This window comes from Arachis ipaensis, chromosome B9, assembly GCF_059453495.1.
Source record: "Arachis ipaensis isolate K30076 ecotype BB chromosome B9, ASM5945349v1, whole genome shotgun sequence".
Taxonomy (NCBI): domain Eukaryota; kingdom Viridiplantae; phylum Streptophyta; class Magnoliopsida; order Fabales; family Fabaceae; genus Arachis; species Arachis ipaensis.
The window spans coordinates 100891448-100902470 of NC_142444.1; the positions used below are offsets into that span (position 1 = coordinate 100891448).

Consider the following 11023-nt stretch of genomic DNA (forward strand, 5'->3'; position numbering starts at 1 on the left):
ATGGAAAAAAAGAACTTCGTTAAAATCTCCAAGCAAAAGCCAGGCCCCTGATATGCTAAAGACTGCATGATAAAGTGATCCCAAAGAATAACTCTATTTTGAAATTGAGGACTTCTATAAATTCTACTACACCGCCAAAACAAATTTTTCAACTGAACTTAAACACTGATTAAAGACATCAATTACGGTACAGCAAGTTCTCGACAAGAAAGAAAGAAACCAAATCTCTCCCTTGGGACCCACAGCCTCCACTATACCAACTGGAGAATATCCAAGATGCTCCCAAAAGAACTTCAGATTATGAAAAGGAGAATGAATTTTAACGATAATAAAGAAAGTATGAGAAAATTTTCTTACTAATTCTCTACAATGCACCCGAACTATCTTATTAGATGCACCCGTAATGTTTCAAATAATGATATTAAGACTATCCATAAAAATCAACTCCAAAAGAAAGAAGAACTAAACAGGGTTCCTAAAACGGCGGACATGTTGATAATCTGGGCTTTTCATGTAAAGTTTCCTTCTCTTGGCCATCCACAACCACCGCTTTCTGGCCTCTGACATTGTAGCCACCGTTTCTCTGCCATCTTTCTCTACTGGTGAATTTTGTAAGGAAAGTGGTCTTTGTCGCTCGCGATAGGAATGGTTTGCAACCTCTCCCTATTTTTGATTGCTCAGTTGGCCTTGGATCATATTCTCTTATTTCCTTTTATGAAAACCCCTAGTTCCCTTGCTCTTGGACACATCCACACGAGAGTGTTGGGATTTGGGCTTGGAATGAGATCATGATGATGGAAAGAAGGGTCCCTTAGATTGGGCTTGCTTTTTGGGCTTTAGACCCACATGAAATTTACCTTTACGTAACATTTATGTCCAACCATACATCTTTTCTGCTTGTGAAGTTTCCACATTATTATCATGCATAACATTTGTCTCAAGTATCGGGGTAGCTTTAGTTACGTGTTCTCTTCCAAGATTTTTGCCAAATTAAAAATTTTCTTTTTCAACATGCCCCGATTTTTTTAAATTTGAACTTGTCGGCTGCTGTGGAACAGTTTGTTCCGTGTCGACATTAGTCATGCCAACCTCCGTCACCTTTCTACTCTTTGCCTTGCACGCCATCATATCATGGCCAAACTTTACACATGACTCACATATTAAATTTAGACTTTCGTACTTCACAATGATCTTCTTAACTACTAGTAAGTCCAAATTAATCTGGACACAAGTACAGACATATCTTCCTCTCTCTGCCATTTTGGTAGCCAAATCAACTTTAATCAGATTTCCTATTGCGGCCACGATACGAAGCATTGCTTGTTTCTAGTAACACTAAATCAAAAGGCTTGAAACTCTAATCCATACCAAAGATAAATCAAAGGATTATTCACAAAGACAAAATTCTCCGTCCCATGATTTTACCGCCACATAATGTCCTTCGATCAACCAAGGACCCTAGCATGACTTTGTCTCGATTCTCAAAAGAGTCGAATTTCACCAAGAAATATCTGACCTCACGTCTAATAATTCAAAACCACTCTTAATCCGTCAAATCACTTTATAGAATTCTGCAGACTACTCTTCACTTTCTTAATAAAGGTAACACTAGATAGCACAGAATTATCTTATTTTTTGTCACGTCTGCCAAATCTTCCTCTCAGTTCAAAAATTTTAATCGTCTTTGTACTCATAACTTTGTCTCTAAAAAAGACCCTAATCGACTTTGAACTTTCTTCATGAAAAAATTTCTCCAAATCTCCTAATGCAAACCTAACCCCACTCTTTCCTTTATCACTTCCGCCCGCAATACCATCTATCTTCTTGTGTTTCGCCCTGGAACCCTCGCTCCGGCTCACACCTTCACTCATGATAGCAAGCGTTATTATTTCCTTATTTGATTCCACGCTTATAAAATTTAGAAGTGTAAATATAATTTTTTTTATTTATTTTAAAAAAAAATCCGGAGAGGAGAGGAGAGAAGTGAGAACTCAGAAGTGAAGAGGGCAGGGAAAGCGAACCGGTGCGAAGTGAAACGAACAGTACAAGTACATGGAGGGACAAGATGAAGCCCAAAGCAGGAACATGGGACACGTCAGCAGCTAGAGAAGACCAGTCGATAGTATGAGAGCGTGTGTTGTACTTCCTCTCTCTCTTCTCCCTCTCCTAGGCCGGCACACCACCAGACACACCCTCTCTCCTCTCCCTCTCTCTCCCACACAGCTCCCTAAATCGCAGGAACAAGCACCAACCCATTCTTGCAACAAAGAATCATATCAAACTCCCAAACACACCACAAAAGTCAATTCTCTTTCTTCCGAGTTCCAATAATCTTCATCGAGATGCAGGTCAACACTGCTCAACCCACAGTCTGACCAACCTAAGCAGATCCCCTCTCTTCCTCTCTAATTTCATTCATCCATCCATCACCAACAATAACAAAACGAACATGACCTCTTCTTCTTCCTATTATTCTAGAAGCTTCTCGGCGAACCCGCGGGACTACAAGCTTCTGGAAGAAGTCGGATTCGGCGCCAGCGCAACCGTCTACCACGCCGTTCACATCCCCTCGAACGAGCAAGTCGCCGTGAAGGTCCTGGATCTGGACCGATGCAACAGCAACTTCGACGACATACGGCGAGAGGCTCAGACCATGAGCCTCATCGATCACCCCAACGTCGTCCGCGCCTTCTGCTCCTTCGTCGTCGACCGGAGTCTCTGGGTGGTTATGCCGTTTATGGACCAAGGCTCCTGCCTACACCTCATGAAGGTCGCATACCCCGACGGCTTCGAAGAAGATGCCATTGGATCCGTACTCAAGGAGACACTCAAGGCTCTTGACTACCTCCACCGCCATGGCCACATCCACCGCGATGTTAAGGCTGGGAATATACTTTTGGATTCCAATGGCGATATCAAACTTGCTGATTTCGGTGTTTCTGCTTGCATGTTTGATGCCGGCGATAGGCAGCGGTCCAGGAACACTTTTGTTGGAACTCCTTGCTGGTTTGATTTCTCAATTCTATTTTCTGTTTTTAATTGTTTCATTTATTTAAGCTAGGGAAGAATTGATTGCTTTTCAAGATTTCAACTGGTTATTAGGATGGTGTTTAGGGTGCTGTATTATTACTCAGAGTATATAGATATGAGATTGATAGGTATGTGTTTATCTTTGTAGGATGGCACCGGAGGTGCTGCAGCCTGGAACTGGTTATAATTTCAAGTGAGTATCTTTAATAATTAATCATTGATCATCATCGTACAATTTTTATCCCCCTTCCCTCCTTTTGATTCTTGTTGTGCTGTTTGTGGATAATTGTGGGAAAAGGTGGTTGAACTGCCAAGAATTTGGCTTTGGCTTGGCTTGGCATTGTTGCGGCTGTTCATGATGAGCATACTTTGGCATCTAAAAGCCAGAAGCGAAAACGCACAATTTTTTATTTACCGAATAGAAAAGATTTGTTCATTCTTTCATAAGTTAGAGCACTACTAAACCTATCCTTACATGCCTTCAAGCTTTGCAAGATCTTTTCCCCTTTTAAAACGTGTGAATGGAATGTTTGACAGGGCTGATATTTGGTCTTTTGGGATTACGGCGCTTGAGCTGGCTCATGGTCATGCACCTTTCTCGAAATATCCTCCCATGAAGGTATTTGTAATTTGTCTGAGTTGAGACTTGAGACGCCTGGAAATGTATTAAAAATGGACCTATTTCAAGATCTCGCATTGTGTAATTTATAACATAGGAATCAGAGAATGACTTGGCGTTTGTTTTGTAAATAGGTGCTTCTAATGACCATACAGAATGCCCCTCCGGGCCTTGATTATGATCGGGATAGGAAGTTCTCTAAGGTATTCGTGTTCTTTCTGCCTGGTTTTATTCGTTTCACGTATCAAGGCTATATAGCCTGTTATGATATTTTTATTTCTTATTATCAAAATGCTATTGATAGTAGTAGCAGTAGTCTAATTAAGAATTTCCAGTCGTGATCAGTCTTTTAAGGAAATGGTTGCTATGTGCTTGGTAAAAGATCCGACAAAGAGACCGACGGTGGAGAAGTTACTGAAACATTCTTTCTTCAAGCAAGCCAAGCCTCCTGAGCTTTCTGTAAAGAAATTGTTTGCCGACTTACCTCCACTTTGGAATCGCGTAAAAGCTCTGCAGGTTTGATTTCACATGTGCTTTGCTAACAGCTCGTTTTTTTCTTGTCTTTCTGCTTTTGCTTGACTTTGCAAAAACCTTACAGCTTAAAGATGCTGCTCAACTAGCACTAAAGAGAATGCCTTCTGCAGAGCAAGAAGCAATATCTCAGGTAAGTCTGATTTTCAAAATATGTAAATATGTAATTAAGTTGTCACATGCAAATTTTGGTACAATAGTATGGAATGTGGATATGACACTATGGTAGCATGGTTATGCTTTCTAGACTGTAACCCTTTGGCAGGAACTTTTCTGCATCTCCTCTCATTCCCCGTTATTCAATTATCTTTTTTTTTCCTTCATCTGTTTCCTTGGAGATGATTTATGCAATCGGTCTTTTGATCCCGAAAGGGGGGTTTTGAAGTGACAAAAGTAGAAATGAGAATCACTTCTCTGTTTTGATTTTAACATTTAAAAGCTTAAGTTAACATTGTAAAATATATTATTGCTTCTATTACTGCTAAAATATAATCGTCCAATCTTATTTTGCAGAGTGAATATAAGCGAGGAGTTAGTGCATGGAACTTTGATCTTGATGATTTGAAAGCTCAGGCTTCATCGGTATTACCATGTTTCAGATGTTAATTTGCTTGACTATTTTTTTTTCTTTCCCTTTGTTTGATTTGACTTTGAAGTGCTGGCTTCCAATTTTACTAGGTAGAGAACAATGATGGTTTTGCCGAGATGAGGGAAGAAGATGAACCCAAAAGTGTTAGCGAGTACAAGGTTGGTTCAACTATTTTAAATTATCCATAAAAATAATTCTTTGATATTTTATTTGCCATTGCAGGATACAACTGATTTTCAGCTTAATGTGGACAAGAATTCAGAAAACTCACAAGAAGATGAGTTTGGACTAGAAGTAGGTGTTTATCATCACACACCACAAAGTGAGAAGAGAAATGGATTGGTTGCCGAGGCATCACCTTCTACCCTAGATAAGGATACAGGATTGAGCAAGACCAAAATTCAATCAACGAGGATTCGTAAAACCCAGAGTGGGCCACTGGTGCCAGGCACAGTTCTTGGTCATTCTTTACCTGATAGAGGGTCTACATTTGAAAGGTACAATGCATTTTCATAGTATATATTATATTATATATTCGTTTCTTCCCCATAGTATTTTTATATTAGATCTTACCTTTCCCTTATATTAGCCTATAGTAGAAGTTTTAGAGGGAATGAAATGGAGGGAAAATAATGGGATAAAATGGAAGGCAAGGGATGGATTGATAAACTTTTTCATGTTTGGATGATTAATGAGGGAACACAGCAGCTGATAAAGTGATAAAGTGTTAGTTATTATTGTACAATTTCAGTATAACCCTTATCAGCATTTTGAAATAACTAGCATGATGGCATAATATAAAAGTTGAGGTTAGGTTTCTCATAGTTATACTTGCCTTTAATTCTTCGTTTTTGCTGATTGGAGGTAATAACAGCTAACTCTAGGCTCTATTTTTATCTGTTGAGAGGATCATTACTTTCCATTGCATTTAACACTTGTTGATGGAAACACACTCTTCAATCTTGCTTTTTCTTTCATTTATTGCCTATGTTACACAGCCTGTAGAACGTAGTATCCTTCTAGCTCTCTGTGATTTAGTAAAGAATCTGGTGATTCACCATCATGTCTAACGAATGAAATGAAGATTATTAATGAATGAGGCTGCAAAAAGTAAAAAAGTTTGTGGCTTTTTAGTCTGAAAAATACTGTTAGGTAAACTACAGGCAGAGGACATGTTTGGAGGAGAATCCTACTTTTACTTTTATCATTGATTCTATGTCTAGATATAACGTTGTATTAAGTGTAATTTGAAGTTTAAATGAATGGAAAAGCCAATGTTGTGTGCATCTTCCAATTTCTTATGCTTCTTGGTGATGGAGATTTTCTTGTTATTATGGGCATGACCGTTTTCTCGTAAAAATTCTCAATGCTTTCTTACATTTTAGGTTAGAGAGTGAAAATCAGTCATCAGGTGACAAAAGTAGTCGTGATTCCCGACGAGCTCCCAACTTTAGTGGTCCATTGATGCTTCCAAACAGAGCTTCAGCAAATAGTTTATCAGCTCCAATAAAATCTTCTGGAGGTATTTGGACTATTGTGTGTGCCACAAGGGTGTTTGGTGGGAGTTATGGTATTTTGGGAACTCAGGCATTTTTTTTATTTTAAACATGGGATTAACTTTGTTAACATTATGCTGATAGGATACAGAGATACTTTGGATGATAAATCTAAGACTAATCTAGTGCAAATCAAAGGACGATTCTCAGTGACTAGAGAGAATTTAGATCTGGTGAAGGTATGCTATTTTCTTATAGATTAAGTTGTCCCTATCTATAACTTTAACTGACTTCATGATGTTGAACAGGATATCCCCGTAAGTTCAGTTTCACGCAGATCTTCACAGGTTGGTGGATAACCTTTTGATTATGACAGATATCTGTTTATGCAGTTGCTCGAATTTATCTTTTTAATTATTCCGGAGCTGATATTCTGTTACATTACACGTAGGGATCACCGCTGAGGAAATCTGCCAGTGTTGGTGATTGGATGCCGGATGCCAAACAAATGGTTTGTTGATTTTCCATTTTGTGCATATTTTCCCTCTATTTGGTTACCCAAGTAAAAAAGAAAAAAATTTTGTATTTGTATTTGGTATATCATGCTTTTCTGTCTTTAACTAAATGTATTTTTTTTTCTCTTCAGCCAGTTGGTCAGTCATCAAAAGATTCTGCGAATATCAATGTTTCTGCCTCACCTCTTATACCTCACCTTCAAAACCTTTTTCATCAGACATCTATTCAACAGGTGAGGTAAACTGAGGTTTGAAGAAATAGTTTATAATGTGATTGTATTTGTCTGTTGAGAAACTGATTCATCTTAAATGCAATTCAATTTATAATCTTATTGGAAGCTGTTTAATTTCAGGATCTCATAATGAATCTTTTGAATAGCTTGCAACCTGCCGAGGCAGTTGATGGTGGGTTTCATGGATTATGTTTGACAAATATTCTGTTATCTATGATGTTGAATGGCGTGTAATGAATACAGTTAAAATTTTCAGCTTCTCAGAATGGAAAGTTGCCACCATTACCTCGCACTCCAGAGAACAATGGGAATGTGAGTACTTTTCCTTGAATTTACTGTCACTTGCATGCTTGAATTTAGATCCTCTAAAGTGAAGAAGTTGGTAAAGTAGTAAAGGGTTAATCATCATTAATTTTATAACTTCCATTAAATCTGTGTCTCATTATCATAATTTAAGAGTGATTAATTTCTCACTTTACCACTATACTAATTTTCACACTTTAGAGAATCTTGATCCTGCGTGCTTAATCATTTCTACCTATCAGCATATGACATTTTTATATTAATGACCAGTCATGTCTTACTACTATTATTGTTGAGAGTGATTAATTTCTCACTTTACCACTTTACTAATTTTTTCACTTTAGAGAATCTTGATCCTGCATGCTTAATCATTTCTACCTATCAGCACGACATTTTTATATTAAGGTGAAAACTTAGGTGCAGTCAACTTCACGTGAAATGACTGTACCTGAGTTTTCACCTTATATTAATGACCAGTCATCTCTTACTATTGTTGTTGTTGTCTATAACTTATTATCTCATGCAAATAACCTAAACCTTTCATCATATGAAGCACGGACATTGACACTGACATGGGACACGTGGGCACATGAATTTTAAATTTTTATAAGACACGGGGACACGACATATATATAAAATATAAAGTATTTTTAGATAATTTGTAAGAACATTTTAATATTTTAAATTGATATTAAAATATAAATTAATATTTTAACCATTTTAATGTCTTTTTTAATTATATAAAGTATTTAGAATAATTTTGTTTTAATAAATAATAGTATATACTATTTCTAAATTCATTTCAAGAGTACAAGTTAAGAATAAGATTTGGATACGTTGACACATGGTAGTATTTAAGTGTGTCTAAACTTGTCCAGAAAAGCAATTTTTATTTTTTTATTAAGGCAGGATTGGACACAGAAGACACGTGTGCCGAACGAGTGTCGGGTGAGTGTCGTGTCCGAAATAGGTCTGATCCGTTGACATTACAACTAAGCAAAGTGTCCGTGCTTCATAGCTTTCATCTCTAGCGTACTAATTTTTGGTGGAATAATTCTGCAATAAGATATCCAATGATTTTTATTTTTATGAGTTTTTTTCTCCCCCTTCTGAGCTAAAATTTGAGTCGGTTATAGATCGAAACAACAGCCTCGGAGAGGGAGCAACTGCTACTGCTAAAAGTTTCAGAACTTCAAGCACGGTAAGTTAAACCAGTTTGCGAATACTTTCTGAGCACTCGTTTGTTGAAAACAAGAAGCTTAAGTATCTCCCTCCTTCCCATTCCTCCTCGTATAACAGGATGATGAATTTGACCGATGAATTGAATTCTGAAAGGTTAAAATACCAGCAGGTAGGTTATTCCTTATGCCTGCATGTTTTTCTTTACACATGTTTGGTTCATGCCTACGTTGCATATGCCTAGCATATATTTTCAGCTGAAACGGTCGAACTTGATGTCTTAAAGGTTTCAGTAAAATTAATGAAGGATTTGTTTGTTGCTTTGGACAGTTGCAACAACAGTTAAATGCTCTTTACAGTCAAGAACAAAATGGAAAAAGAGGAGTTGCATGAAAGCAGAGAGATAAGTTATGATTTATCTTTATAGTGAGGTACATTAACATCCAAGGGAGTTATAAAGTCATACATTGATGATTGAAACTCCATTCTTTCTTTCTGCTGAGGAGAACACTGCATTTTGAATTGGATATCTTCTTCTCTGATCTAACCCTCCTTGTGTTCAATAAGGTTTTGTGGCATTCCAAGGCTCGGCAAGCGCAAAAATATGCCGAAATGATATTCTGCCAAAGGTTAAATCTCATTATTATTTGTTCATTGAAAATTCTGTGATGTAAATGAGCTGCTGCTTCGTCTTCATCTGTTGTATCATATTTGCTAAGTGCTATGAACTGTGACAATTAGTGAGAGCAAGGTTATGGGGACACAACCCCTGGAGGAGTATGTGACCATTCCCTCCTACATATTGGACCTGTTATTATTACTATATTGTTGCATATTAGCTTTGTATAGTTTTGTTATTGTATTTTGCTAACTGAATAATAATGAGTTGATACTAAATCAGTCTCAACTTAGTGAAATATATATTTTCCAGCTGCTAAATATTCAAGTTTGTTTTGGCATTGAATTTAACACCTTAATTATGTTATACTCTCTCGTCAAATATTTTATCAATTGTATTTACCTTGAAAATACTTTCTTCTTGTCCTCGTTTGGTTGAAATGTTAGGTGAATAAATTATTTTTGTAATCAAGTTTAACTAATTTTTTTTTCTTCTTATGTATCGCTTCTCTTCAATTATTTTTTTTTATGTCAATAAACTATTAGATTAGCAGAGTTGAACTTAGTTATTAAAATAATTTGGTCATGTAGTATAACAGCAGTACCATTCTAGTGATTCTGCCACCTTTTTTTTACTTGTTAATTTGGAAGGTGATAACTGCTATTTTCGTTAAGAGTAAAAAAGTAAACTAAAAAAGAATATTATTACATCTATGATCTATCAAATATTGTTTTAATATACAAATATTCACAAATCATCACTGCATTTCTTATACTATATTAATAAGAGTGTAAATTACATAAGTAGTTGAACTATAATATTATTCAATTATCAAATAAATTTTGGTTATATTTTCTGTCTTTGAAATTTAAATAAATTATTGTAGGCTGCAACGACTTCAAGTTTATATGTAAATCATGTAAGGGAGCAACGAGTTACTAGGAAACGTCTATATTGTATTGGGCAATAATGATATTACAATAAAAACAAATCGTGCTTAGTTCCCACGATTTAACTTGGATGAGGGTGGAGGCAACCACAATTTAGTCGGAGCAGTATAATTCGTTGGAGAGTCCGATGATTTAGCAAAGAATACATTACATTTATGAAGGGCAAATAAATCGCTACATTTTGAAATGAGTATTACTAAAATAACGAGTACAATTAAAATAAGGAATACCATAGCGAGCATAAAAAAAATGTTTACAAATATATTTTTAAACTTCAAAATAATAATCTCGATGTATTGACCCCCAAAAAGTTATACACATGCCGTTTACATGAGATAAATAAAATATATTAAAATTATAATTTATAATATAACAATATAGTTATTACGAAAAATGTAGATAACTAACATTTTTTTTTTCAATTTTCTAACAAATCAGTCAATTATATATATGAAGAGTGCTAAGAAGTTAGCATATTTTGTGATTTATAGCCATCAATTAATCATCATTAATATTTTTAATGGTGTGAGGTTATATCTAATGGTGTGAGATTACTTACTTTTTTTGCTGGTTAAATACCGACTAAATTTTAATAAAGGTGCTGTCCGCTAGACTTTCTATATATATATATATATATATAGTAAGAAGGTGAATATTAGGGGAACAACGTATGCTTTGTCTTACATGCATCATTATTGTTCTCGCCAATAGTTCATAGAGATGTAACAATCAACATTTGTTGAAGTCGGGGTTGTATGCTGTTTGTGTCAAACTTGCATCGCTAGATTTCTTGATCCAAATTCTTCAACCCAAACATTACAAGTTGGAACGTGGATACTGTACAAGGATGGCCTTAGACGGGTTGAAGGGATGTATCAGGAATTTGTCGGTCTCGGCGGATGGCGTGGTTGGACCTCAGGAGCGGCGATAAGTGGTACCTGCAAAGATACTCTGATGTC

At 36.2% G+C, this 11023-nt stretch overlaps 1 protein-coding gene across 1 annotated transcript; it reads left to right on the forward strand.

Annotated features, from left to right (window-relative positions):
• Positions 1-1299: 1299 nt before the first annotated feature.
• LOC107617876 (uncharacterized) lies at positions 1300-9434 on the forward strand. Its single transcript, XM_016319752.3, has 20 exons — positions 1300-3006; positions 3179-3223; positions 3568-3649; positions 3784-3852; positions 3995-4165; positions 4248-4313; positions 4694-4762; positions 4859-4927; positions 4992-5266; positions 6155-6291; positions 6410-6504; positions 6574-6612; positions 6717-6776; positions 6912-7013; positions 7134-7185; positions 7270-7325; positions 8453-8517; positions 8616-8667; positions 8826-8926; positions 9063-9434. Exons 1-19 carry the CDS (start codon positions 2450-2452, stop codon positions 8886-8888), a joined length of 2124 nt encoding a protein of 707 aa, XP_016175238.1. The 5' UTR covers positions 1300-2449; the 3' UTR covers positions 8889-8926; positions 9063-9434.
• The last annotated feature ends 1589 nt before the right edge of the window (positions 9435-11023 follow it).